This window comes from Priapulus caudatus, unplaced genomic scaffold (genome assembly GCF_000485595.1).
Source record: "Priapulus caudatus unplaced genomic scaffold, Priapulus_caudatus-5.0.1 Scaffold214, whole genome shotgun sequence".
NCBI classification, from domain to species: domain Eukaryota; kingdom Metazoa; phylum Priapulida; class Priapulimorpha; order Priapulimorphida; family Priapulidae; genus Priapulus; species Priapulus caudatus.
The window spans coordinates 187,429-207,704 of record NW_014577275.1 but is presented as its reverse complement, the minus strand read 5'-3'; the positions used below and the strand labels follow the sequence as shown (position 1 = coordinate 207,704).

The following is a 20,276-nucleotide window of genomic DNA, read 5'->3' as shown; positions in this document are numbered from 1 at the left end:
ATAATTTTGGCCCCTTAACCCCTTTAGCAGCATAAAACTGCCTCAAATACATTGCTACATATCTATTTCAATGAAATACATTGATATAACCATCAATTATAAAATATAATGGGGCTAATTTCACAAAATAAGCAAGTAACTGAAAATGTCATTTTTTCAGATGTTACCGTAAACAAAGGGTTAATTCGGCATGTTGTACAAGGTTGCTGCAACTACAACATGTCTTTTCATAAACTAGGGATCCAGACGGTTAAAATGAGACCAGTCCCAGCTTGTTATACCTCCGGTAGGGGTGCACTTAATTTTTTGGGTCTCGGTCACTGCACTAGAAATTAGTTACTATATATCCTCTACGGTCGTATTTATTGTTTTAATGATATTTTGCAGTTTGGGAAAAATAGAACTAGAAGACGAAATAATCAGCGCTGTATCTTTCTTATCGATCTTGCCGGTCCACACTGGCGGGCCGCGAGTCGGTGTTTATGTTTTGTTTATGTGTTGCTAGTCGATCTACAGCAGCGTACAGCTGGTGTTGTACTCACTTTACTCACTGAGGTCTTTGAATTTAAACAATTTATGACGAAACGACTGAATAGTTATCTAGACAAGTAAACATGGATTTCAAAATTTATGTAATGAGAAATATGGAAATTACATTTTATCCTTGATGAATTGCGTGCATTTTTGTTTGTTAAAAATGCACTTGCGCGGCAGTTTAGAGCCACAGCGCGCGCGCGCGGTGCGTTGCGGGGCTATGTTTGGATACAGTTTAAAAAATTAGTGGACATTTCTCATGGTCCATATTCACAGTCTTTTAAACTTGATACCTATTGCTTGGTCTCCAAAGATTACTTCTGTGTACCGTACGGTTTTGAATTTATGTGGATTTGAAAATGCATTGAGAACTTGCGCGCAACTAGTAAAAATGTGCATTGTTACACATGGCAAAATATGCTTTACAAGGGTTTTCAAAAAATCATTAAAAAAAAATAAACCTGAAAAAAATAGGAGAGTTGTATGCCATAGGTAGTTTAAGATGACATCAGTTCAATGTCACTGAAGGGTGCATTTCTGAGATATGACTGTGCAAATATTACTGATTATCACTTATGCGTTAATTTAAACAAAATCGACCCTTTCCCATTACTTTTAAATAAGCATATCTCAAAAAGTATACATTCAAATTTGACAAATGAGGTATCAAAATGTTTCTTTTCATGAGCTTTATAATAAAATCCACAAAGTTTAAAAATTTCATGCACTTGAAAAATATCACTGTGATACCTAATGATAGCCAACAACCGTGGTCACTTCAAATTCGCACACCACTTTTAAATTCATTCCCAATAACTTGGAATATATGCGCCACTACATGTATGTTCGCCTATACATGTATATTGACAATTGTGTATTATGGGAGTAACATGACCAATGGACTGTTAGAGTACAGTACAGTACAGTACAGTACAGTACAGTACAGTACAGTACAGTACTTATCTCCCTTGCTTCGTGACTGTGGGTCAGCTGATCGTCCACGTGATCGCGTCATCTTGGACCCGCCATATTATTGAGCGAGTTTCGGCGAGTTCGAGCCATACTGCATTTGCGAACTTTATAAAGGTATGAACTTTCATCTATATTACGTTTGTGTACTGGCGATGGGTTATGTTTAAAATCTGTTTAAAGTTTTAAAATCTGTTTTTAATCAGTTTGAATTAATTAGCAATTTATTCTGAATTTCATGTTCAAGTTATATACCAAAATGTGATGCCCCAAAGATATAAAATTACAACCATATACCGATATCTGGAAACTTAAGCAGCCAAAACTGTTCTGAGAGCTAGCCTACGTGTATGTGTTGAAAATACATATTTTGGCCTTGTCAATAGGATTTTTAAGGGATAACCTGTGCTGAAGTCAGTCTAAATGTTATTTCCTTATCTCTGTGGATTTGTTTAAGATGTTTACAACGAATAATTCTATTTTTGTCAAAAGAGAACATACATGTGGCTCCATATAGTGATGGCTTAATTGATGGACAAACTGTAATGCGACTGACCGTAATGCGACTAACCAGGGTTTTTTCTATCCACAAACGATACTTTTAAGTTGCTTACCAAATGTAAATACCTTATTTGAGACTTCTGTGTGGCGGTCATGTGTTGCATGTAATAAAACTGCTAAAAGTGTTTTGGTTTGAGGAAACTTTTGAATTGTGATATAAGTGGATTTTTTGCCATGTCTTTTTCGCGTAATGCGACTGACCGATTTTTACGATGTCATGGCGTTCGTTCACAGTACAAAGCCTGCAACATTTCCAATAGCATTACTTGAAAGCTTTGGGTGTCAAGTTGAAATCAGTGTATAAACTTGACAGAAAGACTCACCCTTGTAAAACTGATACCACCAAATTATAGAATTGACACATAAAAGTGTAATGCGACTGACCGTGGAATTGCCCATATGTTATTATGACAATTAATGACATTAAAGTTTGGAACACTCCTGATGGAGTATCACCCATTTGAACTTTGCCAGTAGGGGTGAACGACGCCGTTTCCGTGGCGTTCCGTGCCGCGCCGCGTGTGTGGAGACGGGCCTTTACGCCGTATGTTCTGGGTCCGGCTCACAGATAGAGCATTTTGACTACACAACCCTTTGGTTCTCACCTGTAACGTTACGACCCTGTTAAACGCAAATTTATGTACATTTTACAACTCACATTGGACTCTAGACTGACACTGCATGGTTATTGATTACCGCCAGGTATTTATTCTGAACGACGTATGCAGCCAGCCAGTCTCATTGACTCCATACTGGTCGCTCTGCTCATACATATACCACTGAGCTGTAGTGTATGTAATACTAGCTAAGCCTAATAGGTATTAATTTTATTACGAAGTGGCTACGCGTCCGGTCATCCATTACACTTACAGGGTTCTCCCCAGGATGAAATTTCCTCTTTCTTGTGGGTTTTAAGCAAACGCGCAGTGAAATGGGAGCAACTAGAGTTTATTTTGTCATAAGGTAGTGTGATTATGCATGACACGAAGTATATGCTAGTCTAGTACTGGAGAAATTTGCGTTTGGATGCGCATTGTGCGGCTTTAATATGAGAGCATAGCATTAACAAATATACCCAATTTCAAACATGTGGGTCAAACGGTTCCTGAGTTATCGTTGACCGTAGCCAAATGTTGACGGACGGACGGACGGATGGACGTACGACGGACGACGACCCATGGCAATAGCTCAGCTTGACGATGTCAAGGTGAGCTAAAAACTCAACCCTATCTTTGCCTGATTTGGCTGGTTCCTTAGATGTTTACATTACTCAACCTTTTTATTTGCTCTTGTCATGAAATCAACTAACCGACCCTATGGAGCGTTGTTGTTATCTCCAGCGATAAATTTTTGCGTTGGTTTGCGATGCTACACTATAGGCTAGTCTTCATTTTAGTCTTAACTTTTTCTTGTAGACCGTTGACAAACACATGGTAAAGTTAGGAGTTTCTCTGACTTCTTATCTCTGACACAATGTGACGATACATAAAGCCGGGCGCACACGTGTGCGGGACCCGGCGACAATGCAACCATCTGTCAGCAACATACCACTGTATGAACTGATTACGTGACCTGTTCAAAATGAAAGCGCCCATTGACACCACGATAGCCGTTCCTCAAGTTATTGGAATATATTTAATAAATATGCGTCGGCGTCGTCGACAGACAGCAGCGAGAGAGAGACGTACATGGGCACGTGCGTGGGTGCTGCGACGTGATTCGCGTGGTGTTTTTAATAATTTAGTAAGAGAACTGGAGCTTGAAGATTCAGTGACGTACTAGCGTTATTTTAGAATGAGAAAAGAACATTTCAATGCAATTCTGACACTGGTAGGGGCACGGATTAGGGCAATTACAAGCAAACATGGACAAGACACCAAAAAATATAATCTATGTCACAACTTTATAGTTAACATATATGTAAGTAAACAGAAATCAACTTTTTTTAAGGGTTCTGTGTCGCATTGTGCAAAGGCAGACCTGTTTTCCCAAACTGTTCTTAGACGCATTAAAAGTGAGCATGCCAAGGAGATTTCTTCTCAGTTGTATATTTTCTCCAAAAAAGATTCTTCCATCAAAAGTTTAATATGTTTGATTAGTACCTTGACCCATCTATTACAATCCAAAATAAATTCCAAGTTGCCTCTTCCATTCAAGCCGTACAGTGAGTGTACCTGTTAAAGCTTCAATGTGGTGTAATGCGACTGACCGAAAGATGATTTGTTTTCAATTATAGCAAAAATCCACTGATTATTTTATTGGCATTTCAAATATGCTTCTACACCTAATACCAAGTCTGAAATGACTAAGGAATTGAAAGCTTTAGTCAGCATTATTTAATAACGAGCCAACGAGAATTGTAATGCGACTAACCGGTAATGAGACTGACCAGTGTACTGTAATGCGACTGACCAAATCTGATTTCAAGAAGAGGATGCAAAGAGATCAGCAAAGCCAGAGATCTTAGTCATGACTAAATAGAGGGCAGCAGAGATATGGACAGCTGCAGAGATGTCACTAATGAATGGATAGAGGGCAGCATTGTTTGTGTGGGATGCTGTAAGATTGCGGAAGCATAGCGTCAGAAATGCAGCAACCTTTGCAAGTGCCGCATCCAACATGCCCAAGGTCAATTAAGGTACATAAACTCACAGCAGCTGACATCAATTGCAAGAACTAAAAATCTTGACCTGGATGCGACATTTGAAAAAGCTAAACAAATCAAAGACATTGCACAGAAGCATTTCATCCAGGTTGAAGATGGCGAAGTTGTAGCCTCCCTCATAACTGCTGATGATAAGAGCACACACAGGTAGAGGCAGAGCACACAGGCAGTAATGAAAAAGCAAGTGAGCAGAATGTGGACAACACTGTTGATGAACATGTAGGCCTAAACGTTGGTCAGTGACCAGTGTGTCGTGAAATATGATGGTGAAGTGTATCCAGGTAAAGTCATGGAGATTGGTGGTCAAGGAGATTTCTGTGTGTCTGTCATGCATCGAGCAGGTCAAATCTGGAAATGGCCAAATCCAAAGGATGACATAACTTTTTACTTGAAGCAGCAAGTAGTTCGCATCATTGAAGAACCTATGATAGTAGGTATCACAGTAAAGCACATTATTGCGGTTCCTGCTGCACCGCGAGTGAGAAAAAGCTTCCCTTTCAACAGGCGAAATTAGCACCAAGATTATTATTTTAATGGGAAAATTATATACCATTTGAAGGCTGAGTGTATAGACTCTTGATTTATGATATTTTCATTAAAATATACCATTCACTCACAGAGGTATTAGACCCTGAACACTCTGCTAGCTGGGCATATATTACGTCTTTCGCCAGCCATTGTGAAAAGCCATCGTTGCAAGGGGCTGCTCTAGTCCCAGGTGCTTTTACGCCGATGTAGTAATCATTTAGAAAACATAACAGTCACACAGAGCAGGGTTTTAGCTTTAATTTCATGTGAAATATGTTGGGGTAGGTAATAAAATATTCCTCTAAAATTACGGTTAAGGATTTTAATCGGGTAATTTTCATCGAAACGTCGAACTATTTTTCGTGATTTTCATATCAAAATGGAGAGAATTTAACGAAGAGCCCGATAAGCAATGAGCTAATATTCACCGAGAGATGGCGTAGCAGCGCATAGCGGCTGAATATAAGGTATACGAACGAAGCATCAACACAGCGCGTTACAATCATGCGCGCAGCGATGGAAGGTAACGTCTTTGCCGGCAACTGATCAAGCTAGTCGAGCGTCGACACTAATCACTTCTTCCACGAATAGTGCAGTGACCAAAGCTGAAAAAGGGCTCTATTTAAGGAGATACCCCTACCGAAGGTATAACAAGCTGGGACTGGTCTCATTTTAACCGTCTGGATCCCTAGTTTATGAAAAGACATGTTGTAGTTGCAGCAACCTTGTACAACATGCGAATTAACCCGCTTGTTTACGGTAACATCTGAAAAATGACATTTTCAGTTACATGCTTATTGTATGAAATCAGCCCCATTATATTTTATAATTGATGGTTATATCAATGTATTTTATTGAAATAGATATGTAGCAATGTATTTGAGCGAGTTTTATGCTGCTAAGGGGGTTAAGCGGGCCAAATTATACCCCAAATTTGGCATTTTTTGGCGATTTCGACCAAAATAATGTATATTTTCTTGCACTACTAAACCAATACATCGTTATCACTGTGTCAGATCTGACTGTGTATTCATGGGCCTAGATGTGCTATTGATAAAAAATCAGTTTCAGCATGGTAAACCGCGTACAACATCATACATTAACCCGATTTTTTTTTTTTCGTAACATCTGAAAAAATGTCATTTTCAGTTACTTGCTTATTTTATGAAATCAGCCTCATATATATTTTATATGTGATGGTTAATATAAGAAAGTGCTTGACTGAACATCGAAATCAATGAATCCGTGAATGTGAATTTACCAGTGAAGATGGAAGTGATGTACATCGGATATGTGTCGTCCTCATCGGGCTGCTGGTATCCTTCGCAGTGCAATGTCTGGGATAACCTTTCAAACTATCCACTATGCTCCAGCGGAGACTTGAAATGTAGACAATGTAAGAACTTTGTTCCAGAGACATTGTACGATTTCATAGCATGGTGCACCTCGAAGGAATCTTTGACAATGTTAGACACTGTGAGCATCAAGTGATGCTGACATGAGACGTGCCTGGTATCTGTCACAGTATCATTTCTCAGTCCCTGTAGATGCAAACACCCATTACATTTAGCCTTTGTGTTCAGATGCCACATGAATATGGGAGTAAGGCGCTTATAGACGTTCTCAGTACAGGGGATATTCCATAAACTATAATGACGTTGAGAAAGTTCTTAACATCAGTAGCTCTTTATCAACTTTCAGTTACCATCTAAAGTGCAGGTTCCTCGTGGAGATTTCACAGTTTGATCCTAGAAACCTTGATCAGTCCTTGATGCTGCAATCGACAACTTTGATCATAATGAGGAGACAGTTGATTGGGAAACGCACACTACACATGCCATGGCCTGTTTGTTTGTACCAACGATCTCCACTCAGTCATGATATGTCCTTGATTCCTTGTAACAAAAGCAGAAATCCTTGACACTGAGCAGTATAGGAACAACAACTCCAAGGCTACCGCAGGTCTGCAAAGAAGCCATAGCCCCTGTAACTATCAAGTGGGAGATGAAACGTCGGATAAGGTCATAATGAAAGATTTCATATGGCAAGTGCAAGACCTGTGCAGCATGGTGAATCTAGCTTCCGGCGTGGAGTGGATTCAACGCCCTCAGTACCAGACTGTCCCCGTTACTACGATACGATATCTACCCTTCATCAATGCCTCACCATCTGACTTGTCACCATCTTTTACACTTCGTTGGGGCTAGTGCACATATCTGAGAGTTGGGCAGCATCACATACTCATACAGAGACTTTGCCATCTACAGCAAGCACAGCAGATTCTGTGGAGCAGACCGGAACACTGGTGGGCAAAGTACGATGAGGCTGGGGAGGAATGCATCTGTAATGGTTTTCCTGGCGAGCATTTGCAAGATATTCAGAGATGTGGACTTCGATCGGTATGATAACGTGTCATTCATCAAGACCACAGAACGCGAGCGGTGGGGTTCTTCCGTTTGTTACCTACTTATAAATCCAGGGGAGCAGGCAAGTACCTAACTACAGAAGGTTCTCAAGGGAGTCGCAAACAAGGCAAGCCTTGCGAATTACATCTCACAGTATATCTTGGAGAATGCAGGAAATATGTTCCAACGACAAATCCATTATCTTGGCAGGAGGATTTAGTGAAGGAACTCTTTGTGAAGGTGGTTGCTCCATCTGGAGCGTCATCTGTTGAATCACTGTACAGTGACCAGGAGGAGGCCAATACACAGATGATCCTGCATGCCTGTCACTATCAAAGGACCATGATAGAATCATAATCCGCTGTGACACACAGATGTCTTGGTCTTGCTGGTTTACTATGTCAGCAAGAGGACAACTGGCTGACTATGTGTATATGTATGCTGTCATTCAGGAAAGGAAAGATGCATTCTGTTTATACAATTGCGAATAAACTTGGCCCAACGAATCTGCGGAGTGGTCTCCCTGCTGCTCATGCCCTGCACAGGATGTAGGCGGTCACCACATGTATTCAGATGAACAGGATAGGAAAGACACGGCGTATCGAAACTGCATCTTGTGAAACAATCGCGGATAGTCTGACAAACCTCGTCATGTCCATCGAAGACGACATAAAGGGAGAGCATTACACGGTAGCCCGTAGCCTACACACTTACCTCCTTCACGGGAAGAACCGCAAATGGACACACTTGACATGAGTTGCGGTACAATCATGGCGTACAATGACAGCAAGTCATGCATCGCATGCTTCCTCAACAGAAGCTGCCTTCCAACAACATGTCCTGCGCGCTAAAGTACAAACAACGGATTGGTGGCAGAGTCACATCCCCAACAAGAGTTGATGAACCGGTTGCGCCAATGGTTGGTTCCGCTTGTGATGATGGAGGCATACAACACAGACGATGTTCAACTCAGCATCAGGCTCTCAGTGAAGGTTCGGACCTGACACATTTCTCAGCACAGACAAAGATCTGCTTGAGTGGAGAAATGTCCTTGTTCCTTGCTGGACTAGAGTGCATCGATGCTTTTTCCATGTTTGAACATGAAATGCAGAACACCATACCAGAAAAGAAAGTGGCACAATGATTTGTTGTTTGAAAATGGCTATTGACGTCATGCCCACACGTGTTATGTAACCATTTACGCATTGTTGTAAACAGGGTTCATGTACATGTTGCTACTCAGCCTTCACCATGCCTTCACTGATTATTTATAACAGAATGCTACATCCAGACTGATGGATAGGCCTTTGTCAGTCAGCGTAGAGCCTATGATTACTGTTGCTACCATGTATATGGGTGGCAGTATGCATGGAAACGTTCTTTATTATGGTCAAAATTATGCAACAAATTGCCAGATTTTTTTGGGATATTTTCGGGGCCCTTAATCTTTTAACAGCATGAGAACTGCACTACAAATGCCATTGGCTTTATCTATATTTCAATTGCAAAAACATTGATAAAACCTATAGTTTAAACATCTGCATGGCTGATTTTATTAAAATATGCAAGTAAACTGAAAAAAGTTAGTTTTAAGGTCTGTCAGCAAATAAGGGGTTAATCGCACTATGTTGTAACGCGTTTACCATTCTGGAAACTGGATTTTTTGTTGATCAAATATCACATCTAGCGCCATGAATAAGTCAGAATCTTTGACACAGTGATAACATGTATTGCGCTGGAATAGTGGCAAGAAAATATACATTATTTTGAGTCGAAATGCCAAAAATGCAAACGTGGGGTATCAATTTTGGCCCCTTAGCCTTACCCTTAGGCAGCATAAAACTGCCTCAAAAACAGTTGCTACATATTCTATTGACAATGAATACATGGCATATACCTCAATTAATATAAATATAATGGGGCTGATTTCATAAATAAACAAAGTAATGAAAATGTCTAGTTTTTTCACGATGTTACCGTAAACAGGGTGTTAATGTACGCATGTTCTACCGTTTACCATGGTAAAACTAATTTTTTTTATCAACTAGCCACATCTAGGCCACTGATATACATGTGCAGATCTGACACGATGAGTCAAACATGTATTGGTTTAGTAGTGGCCAAAGAAAATATACACTTATTTTGGTCAAACATCGCCAAAATAATGCCAAATCTTGGGAATAATTCTTGGCCCTTAACCCCTTTAGCATCACAGCATAAAACTCCTCAAGAATACATTGCCTACATATACTATTTCAATGAAACTTACATTGATAAGACCGTCAATTATAAAATATAATGGGTGTAATTCACAAATAAGCAACGTTAACTGAAAATGCGTCATTTTTTTCAATTTACCGTAAACAACAGGGTTAATTCGGCATGGTTGGTACAAGGTTGCTGGGCAACTACAAGCATGTCTTTTCATTACTAGGATCGAGACGGTTTAAAATGAGACGCAGTCCCAGCTTGTTATACCTCTTGGAGGGGTGACTTTAATTTTTTTGGTCTCGGTCACTGCCACTTAGAAATTATTTACTATATGAGTCCTCTACGGTCGTATTTTATTTGTTTTATGATAATTTTTGCAGTTTGGGAAATAGAACTGAAGACGCAAATAATCAGCGCTGTATCTTTCTTATCGATCTTGCCGGTCAACACACTGGGCGGCGCGAGTGGTGTTTATGTTTTGTTTATGTGTTGCTAGTCGATCTACAGCAGCAGCGTACAGCTGACCAGTGTAGTACTCACTTTACTCACTGAGGTCTTTGAATTTAAACAATTTATGACGAAACGACTGAATAGCTTATCTAGACTAGTAAACATGTATTCTCAATAATGATGTAATGAGAAATCGATGGACAATTCATTTATCCTTGTGATGATTTGCGTGCATTTTTGTTTGTTAAAAATGGCACTTGCGCCAGCGTTTTAGAGCACAGCGCGCCGCGCACTGGTGCGCGGTGCGTTTGCGCGGGGCTAATGTTGGATACCAGTTTAAAAATTAGTGGAGCAATTTCTCATGGTCCATATTCAGCAGTCTCTTTAAACTTGATTACCTAGTTGCTGGTCTCCAAAGATTACTTCTGGTACCGTAGACGTTTTTTGAATTTCATTGTGGATTTGAAAATGGCATGGAAACTTGCGCGCAACTAGTAAAATGTGCATTGTTAGCACATGGCAATAAATTTGCTTTACAAGGCTCTTTCAAAAAATCATAAAAAAAAATAAACTGAAAATTGATGAGAGATTGTATGCCATAGGTAGTTTAAGATGACTCAGTTCAATGTCACTGTAAGGCGTGCATTTCTGCAGCATATGACTGTGCAAATATTAGCTCGATTATCACTTCTGCGTTAATTTAACAAAATCTGCACCCTGTTGCCATACTTTTTAAATAAGATAATCTCAAAAAGTATTATTCAAGATTTGACAATGAGGTTCAAAATGTTTTTTTCATGAGCCTTATAATAAATCACAAAGTTTAAAATTTCGTGCACTTTAAAAAATATCACTGTGATACCTAATGGATTAGCCAACAAACCGTGGTCACTTCAAATTCGCACACCACCTTTTAAATTCCATTTCCCAATTACTTGGAATTATATGCGCCACTTACATGTATGCTTCGCCTAATACATGTATATTTGACAATTTGATGTTATTATGGGAGTACATGACAATGGACCTGTTAGGTACAGTACAAGACAGTACATGTACAGTACAGGTACCAGTAGCAGTACACGTACTTATGCTCCCTTGCCTTCTGACTTGTGGGTCAGCTGCATCGTCACGTTGAGATCGTGTGACGCGTCATCCTTGGACCCGCCATAGTTATTGATGCGAGTTTCGCGATGTTTCGAGCCATACTGCATTTGCGAACCTTTATAAAGGTATGAACTTTCATCGTATATTACGTTTGTGTAATGGCGATGGTTATGTGTTTAAAATCCGTTTAAAGTTTTAAATCTGTTATTATCGTTTGATTATTAGGCAATTTATTCTTGAATGTTCATGTTCAAGTTATATCCGATAATGCTGATGCCCCAAGATATAAAATTACAACCATGATTACCGATATCTGGAAACTTAAGCGCAGCCCAAACACTGCTTCTGAGAGCTACGCCTACGCTGTATTGTGTTGAAAAGTACATATTCTTGGCTTGTCTAATAGGATTTTTAAGGGATAACCTGCTGCTAGAAGTCAGTTAAATGTTTATTTTCCTTATCTCTGTGGATTTGTTTAAGATGTTTACACAATTAATCTCTATTTTGTCAAAAGAGAACTACATTAGTGGCGTCCATATAGTGATGGCTACTTGATGGACAAACTGTAATGCGAACTGACCGTAATGCGGACTGAACCAGCGGGTTTTTTCTATCACAAACGATCTTTTAAGGTTTGCTTACGCAAATAGTAAAATACCTTATTTGTAGATTGCTGTGTGGCCGTCATGTGTTTGCCATGTAATAAAACTGCTTAAAAGATGTTTTGGTTTTGACGAAACTTTTTGAATTGTTGCATATTAAGTGGATTTTTTGCCATGTCCTTTTTCGCGATGCGAATCGACGCGATTTTTACGATGTCATGGCGTTCGTTTCACAGTAACAAAGCTGCAACATTTATCCAATAGCATTCTTGAAAGCTTTGGGTGTCAAGTTGAAAATCAGTGTATAAACTTGACAGAAGACTCAATGCTTGGTTAAAAGCTGATACCCACACAAAATTATAGAATTGACACATAAAAGTGTAATGCGACTGACTCGTCGGAATTGCCAATATGTTTTATTATGACATTATGAATTAAAGTTTTGGCAACACTCCTGATGGATGTTGCACCCATTTGAACTTTTGCCAGAGTAGCGGTGGACGACTGCCGTTTCCGTGAGCGTTCCGTGCGCGCGCGACGTGTATCGCGTGTGAGACGGGGCCTTTACGCCGTATGTTCTGGTCCGGCATCACAGATTAGAGCATTTTGACCCTTTACACAACCCTGTTTGGTTCTCACCTGCTAACGTTACGAACCCTCGTTAATCGCAGAATTTATGTACATTTTACAACTCACACTTGGAACTCTAGACTGACACTGCATGGTTATCTGATTACCGCAGGTATTTATTCTGAACGACGTATGCGCCAGCCAGTCTCATTGACTCCATACTGGTCGCTCTGTCATACATATACCTGAGCTGTAGTGTATGTAATACTAGCTAAGCCTAATAGGTATTAATTTTATTAGCGAAGTGGCTACGCGTCCGGTCATCCATTACACTTACAGAGTTCTCCCCAGGATGAAATTGAAACAGGGGGAGGGGAGGGGGAGGGGGAGAAAGGGAGAGGGTGGGGAAAAGGGAGGGAAACTAGGGGGGGTCGCGGGGGCGTGTTTTTTTACGCGTACCACTAATTATATGCGTAAATCGCGCACCACACCATAGACGGTATTTGGGGTACTTGTGTATATAAGATAGTCGAGTCGTTGTACAGTTAGTGTTGTGTTAGGGACAGGTTGACTGTTTGTACTTGTGTGTGCTCTGCAGTGCATGCGTAGTGTAGGACGTTTACGCATTAGTGGTACGGTAAAAATACACGCGTCCGGGGTCCTGGTCGAATGGGAATTCTTGACGATCGATGCCCGCGCTGTCAAACTTTTATTGTGGTGGAATTTAATCGGGGCGGAGGTAATTTAAACGGGGCACAACGATTGAAACAGGGGGGAGTTTTCCCAAACAGGGCGGGCGCGCCCGGTTTGCACAACGTAGGGAGAACAACAGCATTACAAAGCATTACAAAGCTCAGCACAGATTACCAAATCCACATCACGATTAGACGACGCCCCCTTTCAAATCATTGATTTTACTGGATTTACTATTGCTTCAAATGTTGCAAAAACACATTTTTTTTATAAAATACCTAAAGGGAAGTAATATTATGGTAAAAATTTATTTCTTATTGTTTTTTACTGAAAAAAATATAGTTGGGTAATTCACATAAGAAATATATGACCGGACGCGTAGCCTGGGAGCTGGGCGTCTGGTAACCGTATTATCACTAATCGTAATCATATCATACAGCGCAGTTGCTTTATACACGGAGCTTGTGTAACATCAACATATGCCAGGGCTGGATCCGACGGGAAAGAGATTAAAGGACCAAGGCCGCTTATATCTGACAGGGATTCTTCCTAATGAAATGGTGGGCAGTGTATAGCTGGTTATGTGTCAGGTAATTGAATTATTCATAAGCAAATGACCGAAGAGCCCTTGGTCAAAGCTATAGGTAGTATCTCACTGCCCAGGCTGCGACTGTTGGCGACAAATTGCGAACGGCATTCGCGAGAGAGATTCCAAAATTTCTCGAAACGTTCGCAGGGGTTCTCAATTTCCTCGCGTGAGTCGCAGGGCCTCGCTCTCGTGTCGCTGGAATTTTGAAAAATTCACGCGAAAAATTTTCTCTCAAAATAGTCACAGAGTCGTCGCGGGTGTCTCGAACCCGTCTCAAACCCTTCTCAATTTAGTTTCCGTGAGTCAGAAAGTGCGAGAAATGAGAGACAACTTTGTGAGGGGTTAGCGACCTATTAAACTAAATTATGACTGATTGGGGTCCTCATCCAGCAGTTTCTGCACTTCTTCTCTGAGGTCCATCTCGCTTGACGTCTGATGACAAAATGATCGCTGGACCGGGGAGAGGCCCCGTATTTATATGGTCCAGATTTCTCAATTGTCAATGTCATGCATTTAACGCAGTCGCAAGTGCAAAAAAATTCCAATTTTGTTGCGAGAATGTCGCGCGACATGTATGCAAACTCTCGGCGAATTTTGGCCCAAATACATGTACGCGAACGTGTCGTAAGTACCAATTCAGTGTCACTGTGATTCCAAGTGAAAATTGTCGCTAATTCGCATATTATCTCGCAATTTTGTGGCTCCAACTAGTCGCGAGCTGTCGCAGCCCAGTGAGATACTACCCTATCCGCTACAGAAAAACGCACTTCACCCGCAGTTCTAACCTCTTCGATAACTAGCAAGAAAAGTAACATTTCTAAGTATGAAAATAGATCAGCAGTCATCATGGAATGACCATAGTAGACGAGATAAGTTCAACTTCAAGTATTACTATTAGCTTCCTTAGACAGATACAGGGACAACTACACACAGAGATAAAGTTGCAAAAATACTCGTCACTTCGCCTGCCGCACCTCATATATATATATTAATAATTATGGTTCTACACTGCTGCGAAAATCTCTCCAAATCAGCTCTTGATAGACTAAACACACTATAGTTACAAAATTGTGCTTTACGCATAATAACAAAAGGTTATTCCCACAAAATCTTTACATCTGGACAGGCAGGAGCAGCTACTAGAATTAGAGAACAACTAAAAGTGCCTCCAATAAAAATACCTAATTAAATATCACACACTTGTACTATTATATATACAAATACATCCACCACCTTAAAGTGTTACTAGTTACTACTAGTGTTGTCAATCGGTTGTAATTTCGTAATCGATCATCGGTTGGACCCAAGTAACCGATGATCGATTACAATCGGTTACTCGGGGTGTTGAATGCCTGCGTGTGCGTAACGTCGTTCGCATACGTGTACGTGTGTGCATGTATGTGCTTGTTTAGCCCTGTTTACTGTTTGTTTTGCACTGTTTACTACTGTGTGTATAATACATGTTACTGATTCTCATCACTTTTCCAAGTTTTCTTGTTCAAATTAAAAATTGCGCCCCTCCCCCCCCCCCAATTTATTTTGCACGTTATACAGACTGACCGCTAATCACAATTTAAGTGCAATTATATATATACCTAACTGCTATTTAACTGAACGATTTTTATTTTAGGACAGAGTCGTCCATATTATAACTGAATCTAAAAGTTGTTTATAAGATATTGCAATCCTTCTCCTCTTAAATTAATAAGAAAGAAACACCCTGTGTGATGGGCTAGTAGTGACGCCACCGTCGTTGTAAACAACGATACAGCCGTTAGTTTTAAACTTAAAAAAAATATTTCTGATGAATATTGAATAAATTTTTATGTAGCATAATTTAAACATATTTCAACTCAAAATATGCAAGTAACTTATGGTCATGTATCCACACCACTCAGAAATAATCACCTACCATACCTGACAAATATTACACTAAATTCAAGGAAACTGAAATTAAAACAAATAAGAAATAATATGTATGGTCACAACTCACTTACTAAGGAGGCAATTAACCAATGGAATCAATACACTCCCACTAGATGCAAAAAAAGCCCTTCACTTAGCACGTTTAAATAACTGTTAACAACTACAATTTTAACAATATATATAGCAGATCTATAAAAGAATAACTAATTTATTGTCATGTATTCTGATTGAATAATAATATGTATGTGTGCGTGTGTGCGTGCGTGCGTCGGTGTGTGTGTGTGTGTGTGCGTGCGTGCGTGAAGTGTGGGTTCATACGAGTGAGCGCGTGCGTGTAATGAAGTACGTATGACTTGTATGAGCGAGTGTTGAATTAATTTTATAGTGTACCTTAATGATAATCACTTCATTTGTACAGAAAGTACTGTAGTTTTTGTATTATACTTTTTCTTTTTGTTGTACGGTGCTGTTTTGTACTGCGTTACTCATGAAATTATTTTACGCTGTGGCTATATGCCCGGCAGCCGGGCACGGTCTTCGATTTCCTAAATGCCTGGCAGTTTCACCTCTCTTTGACCTGGTTTGACCTCTCTTGACGTTTAGATCTTTCTGAATAACCCTAAACCTAACCCTATTTAAATTTAATTAACACTAATAAATTTAATTAAAGGAACAGTAGCCTCTAGGTTCTAGGGTTATTTTCAGCTAATTTAGGTTATAATTGTGCTACATAAAAAGTTTCATGGTTCAATCACCATTAGAAATATTTTTTTTTAATGTTTTAAAACTAACGACTACAGTTTGATTACAACGACGGTGGCGCCACTCAAAGCGCACGATCTGAGAAGTTGCGCAAAACCACTTTCCAGCAAAGGGCTACAGACCGAGGGTATTTCTTATTTATTCATTTAAAAGCAAAAGGATTGTAATATCTTATAAACGACATATAGTTTCAGTTTTAATATGGATAAATTTGCCCTAAAATGAATATCGTTCGGTTAAATAGCATTTAGGTATAAATATAATTGCACTTTTGTGATTAGCCCTCGGTCATTTACCTGCAAAATAAAAATGCAAATACGCAACTTTTTCAGGGTGGCAGCACGATCGCGGGTGTCATGGCGCCGTTCAAATTTCGTAGCGTTGATGTGTAAATAATTAATTAAGTATCTGGTGACAAATACATGTGGGTATAGACGATTTGTTATACAGTAAGTACAGTTGTATGCAGTAAAATCCTAGAGGCTACTGTCCCTTTAAATAAAACAATGAAAAATTTAATTTAATTGTTGTAGAAAAATCATGTAAATATTTGAGTTAATTGGGAAAAAATTGTTAAATGGATAAAGATAGAAAAATACAGAAAACAGGAAAATAATTAAAAAACCGATGGGATTCGAACAAGCGACCTTACATACGTAACGCCGGCGCTCTAGGAGATCGGCTATACCGGCATTATTGAAAACTCCACATGACATATATATATATGCTAAATAAGCAAATACATGTGTACACATGTGTATTATGGAAAACTGCCGGGCATAAACCGAAGACCGTGCCCGGCTGCCGAGCATATATAGCCACTGCGTTTATCTCAACCGCTCAACCCTATTGGAGTATTGCATCTGTCAGATCCCCCATGGACAACGGGAAACGGGAACCAGTTCACATGTATACCGAGGTAACATGGATTTGTATTGGAATTACATGCAATAAAGATTTAATAATAATAATAATAATAATAATAATAATAATAATAATATAATACTATTAATAGCAATCACTTCTTTCAGTTCCAATTGTGCCCGTCGATTTTGAGCACATGTCATATATATCATATGTTACTAATACTTAGTAATAGTCACTAATAGTAATAGTATAATACTAATAGTAATAGTATAATACTAATAGTAATATAATATGGCTATGCCCATTCTACGTCTCTCGAAGCACACTCTCGAAGCTCTCGAAGCTCTCGAACCTTCACCTTGCATCCACAGAAAGGTTTTTTAATTAGTCAAAACTACTTTGCCCGAGTATGATTTCGATGACTGGATACATAGATAGATACATCTGAAACATTGCACCTAGCATCATTAGTATTTTACTATTTATCTCCTGCTTACCTGACCCATAACATCTGCGTCGACTTCTCTTTCTGGCTCTGCCCAATCTACCATGATATGGTGACCCCAGAGCTGTATTTTTCCGGGTATCAGCTTTCTTCTAGCCATGGCGGCTGCACGGTGACTATCGTATTCAACAAAAGCGAAACCCCGATTCTTTGACTTGTCTGTAGCTGACGGATAGACTATAACGTCGACAACTCCGTCCGTCACTTTTTTCATCTCTGAAAGGATTTCGTCTTTCATTTTGTTTTTAGGTATACCTCCAACAAACAACCGGCAGTTATCAATACTCGGGCACACACCAAGGTACCGACCCTTACGTATTTCATAATTGTTCAATTGCTTGACTGCGGTCGAGGCATCTTCCTTGCTTGTAAGCATACAAAACGCGTAGCCACGGTTGGACCCACTGAAATCCATCATCAACCGCAATTCATATATTTGTCCCACCTTTTCCAGGACGGGAACCAACTCATCTTCAAACAAGTCGCGTGGAATTTTACCGATGAATACTTCACATCCACGTGGCGGTGGTGGTCCGTCCCAAACAGGCGGAGGTCCACCATACTTTCTTTGGCCATTCTCCTGAACGATTGCAAATCCAGTTCTGTTCATAAGATCTAATAGCGCAGCTTCGTTTTTCACATTAGTAGTAATACCTTCTGCAGCCGCCATGGCTTGATCTTGTAAGTATAAATGATCGATAGTCATTCTCCTAGCCGATATATATAACGCACTGCAGGCGTATAGTGGACTTTGCTTGCTCGTGTTTGCTAAATCGGTGCGTCATTGCCGCGTTACCAGGCAATTACCTCACGTGATCACTAGCTTTGGTGCGCAATTGGTTAAAAGTATTTACCGTAAACTGGATGGGCGTGGCGATCCTGTTACACGGTAAGAGACGGACCCTGACGAGGACGAGACAACCCCTTTGAGTAAACGCAAGAATATTAGTACCACTATAAAACCACGTAGTGACGTCCACATATACAACAGCGTACAACTACTAATGGCTAATTAGGCGCATGGTTTCTAGCTATGATAATATAAGATTGTCCTTGAACATAACACTTGAGATTTTTTCCTTGCTTCTTCTGCATACAATGTTTGTAAATTGTAGCATTGGAAATGTGACTAGCAACAAATATATATTTGGATATCACCATTGTGTGGACTTTATTTTACAACATTTACACCGACCCACACCAATGATCCTCCGACAGCATACACAAGTGAAAATAGTGGGTTGTACTAACAATGTCTACGTGAACATTGATCATGCAGGGCCGTACAAGCTGATAAATTTTAAAAAAAAGTGCATACACTGCGATTATAGTGATAATAAATAAAATATGCATAAAAATTATACGAGTTGATGGTAACTGCATGAACTACGACAGGCTTAAAATGGAGAGTTTACACTAGGTTCGTTAACTTAAGCCCGTTGTATAAATACCGTGATTGAATAATTAGCAAAAAAACAGACATCGGCCAAGCCGATCTGATTACGCGCACAGGTCTGCACTAGTAGTGAACACTTTCCTATAGTGAACACTTTCACATTAGTATAACTTGCAGTAAAGGGCTCTTTTTATAGCCATTCGATGATCATACCACACTTATGGCATTTCTTATTTATTTACTTACGAGAAGAACGATTGCAATATTTTCTGTTTTATTGTTAGCTTGAGTTATGCACATTTATCAAACAATTGTCATTGGTTTAAACAGTAGTTGTTGGTGTAAATATAATCGCTCTTGTGATCGTATCCCGATCTATAAGTGTGAAATAACGTGTAACGCAAAACTTCATAAGAGGCAGCACAGTTGCGCGGTGTTCGCAAAATCCCATAAATAATCCTATAAATTATATAAAGCTTTTATAATTCGCTATTGTTTAATAACAAAAATTAACACCTGATGACAGAAATACACAGGCACTAATGCAATAACTAACTTTAATATATGCTTTAAAATTTACTTTAATCAGCTATTTGTTTTAGCGTTAGCGTTAGGGTGGAAAGAAAGAAAGAGGCTGCGACTAGGGACAGCGCGTCTCCCATGGTACCGAATTCTCTCCCTAGAGGGCCTTATTATTATTTTTTTAAATTAGGGATAGGGTTAGGGTTAGGATTAGGGTTAGGGTTAGGGTTAGGGTTAGGATTAGGGTTAGAGTTAGGATTTGGGTTAGGTATAGCATGGTGCACCTCGAAGGAATCTTTTGACAATGTTAGACACTGTGACTCAAGTGATGCTGACATGAGAGTGCTTGGTATCTGTCACAGTATCATTTCTCAGTCCTGTAAGATGCAAACACCCATTACATTTAGCCTTGGT

The 20,276-nt window shown here is 39.6% G+C and overlaps 1 protein-coding gene across 2 annotated transcripts in view; it reads right to left on the bottom strand.

The window, feature by feature from the left end:
- The window catches only part of LOC106807428 (APOBEC1 complementation factor-like), a 95,042-nt gene extending 76,066 nt beyond the window's left edge, over positions 1-18,976 (bottom strand). For both annotated transcript variants that reach the window (XM_014809751.1, XM_014809752.1), the window contains exon 1: positions 17,937-18,976. In XM_014809751.1, the coding sequence (XP_014665237.1) occupies positions 17,937-18,650 (714 nt within the window). In that variant the 5' untranslated portion in view covers positions 18,651-18,976. The remainder of the gene's footprint in view (positions 1-17,936) is intronic.
- Between the last annotated feature and the right edge of the window lie 1,300 nt (positions 18,977-20,276).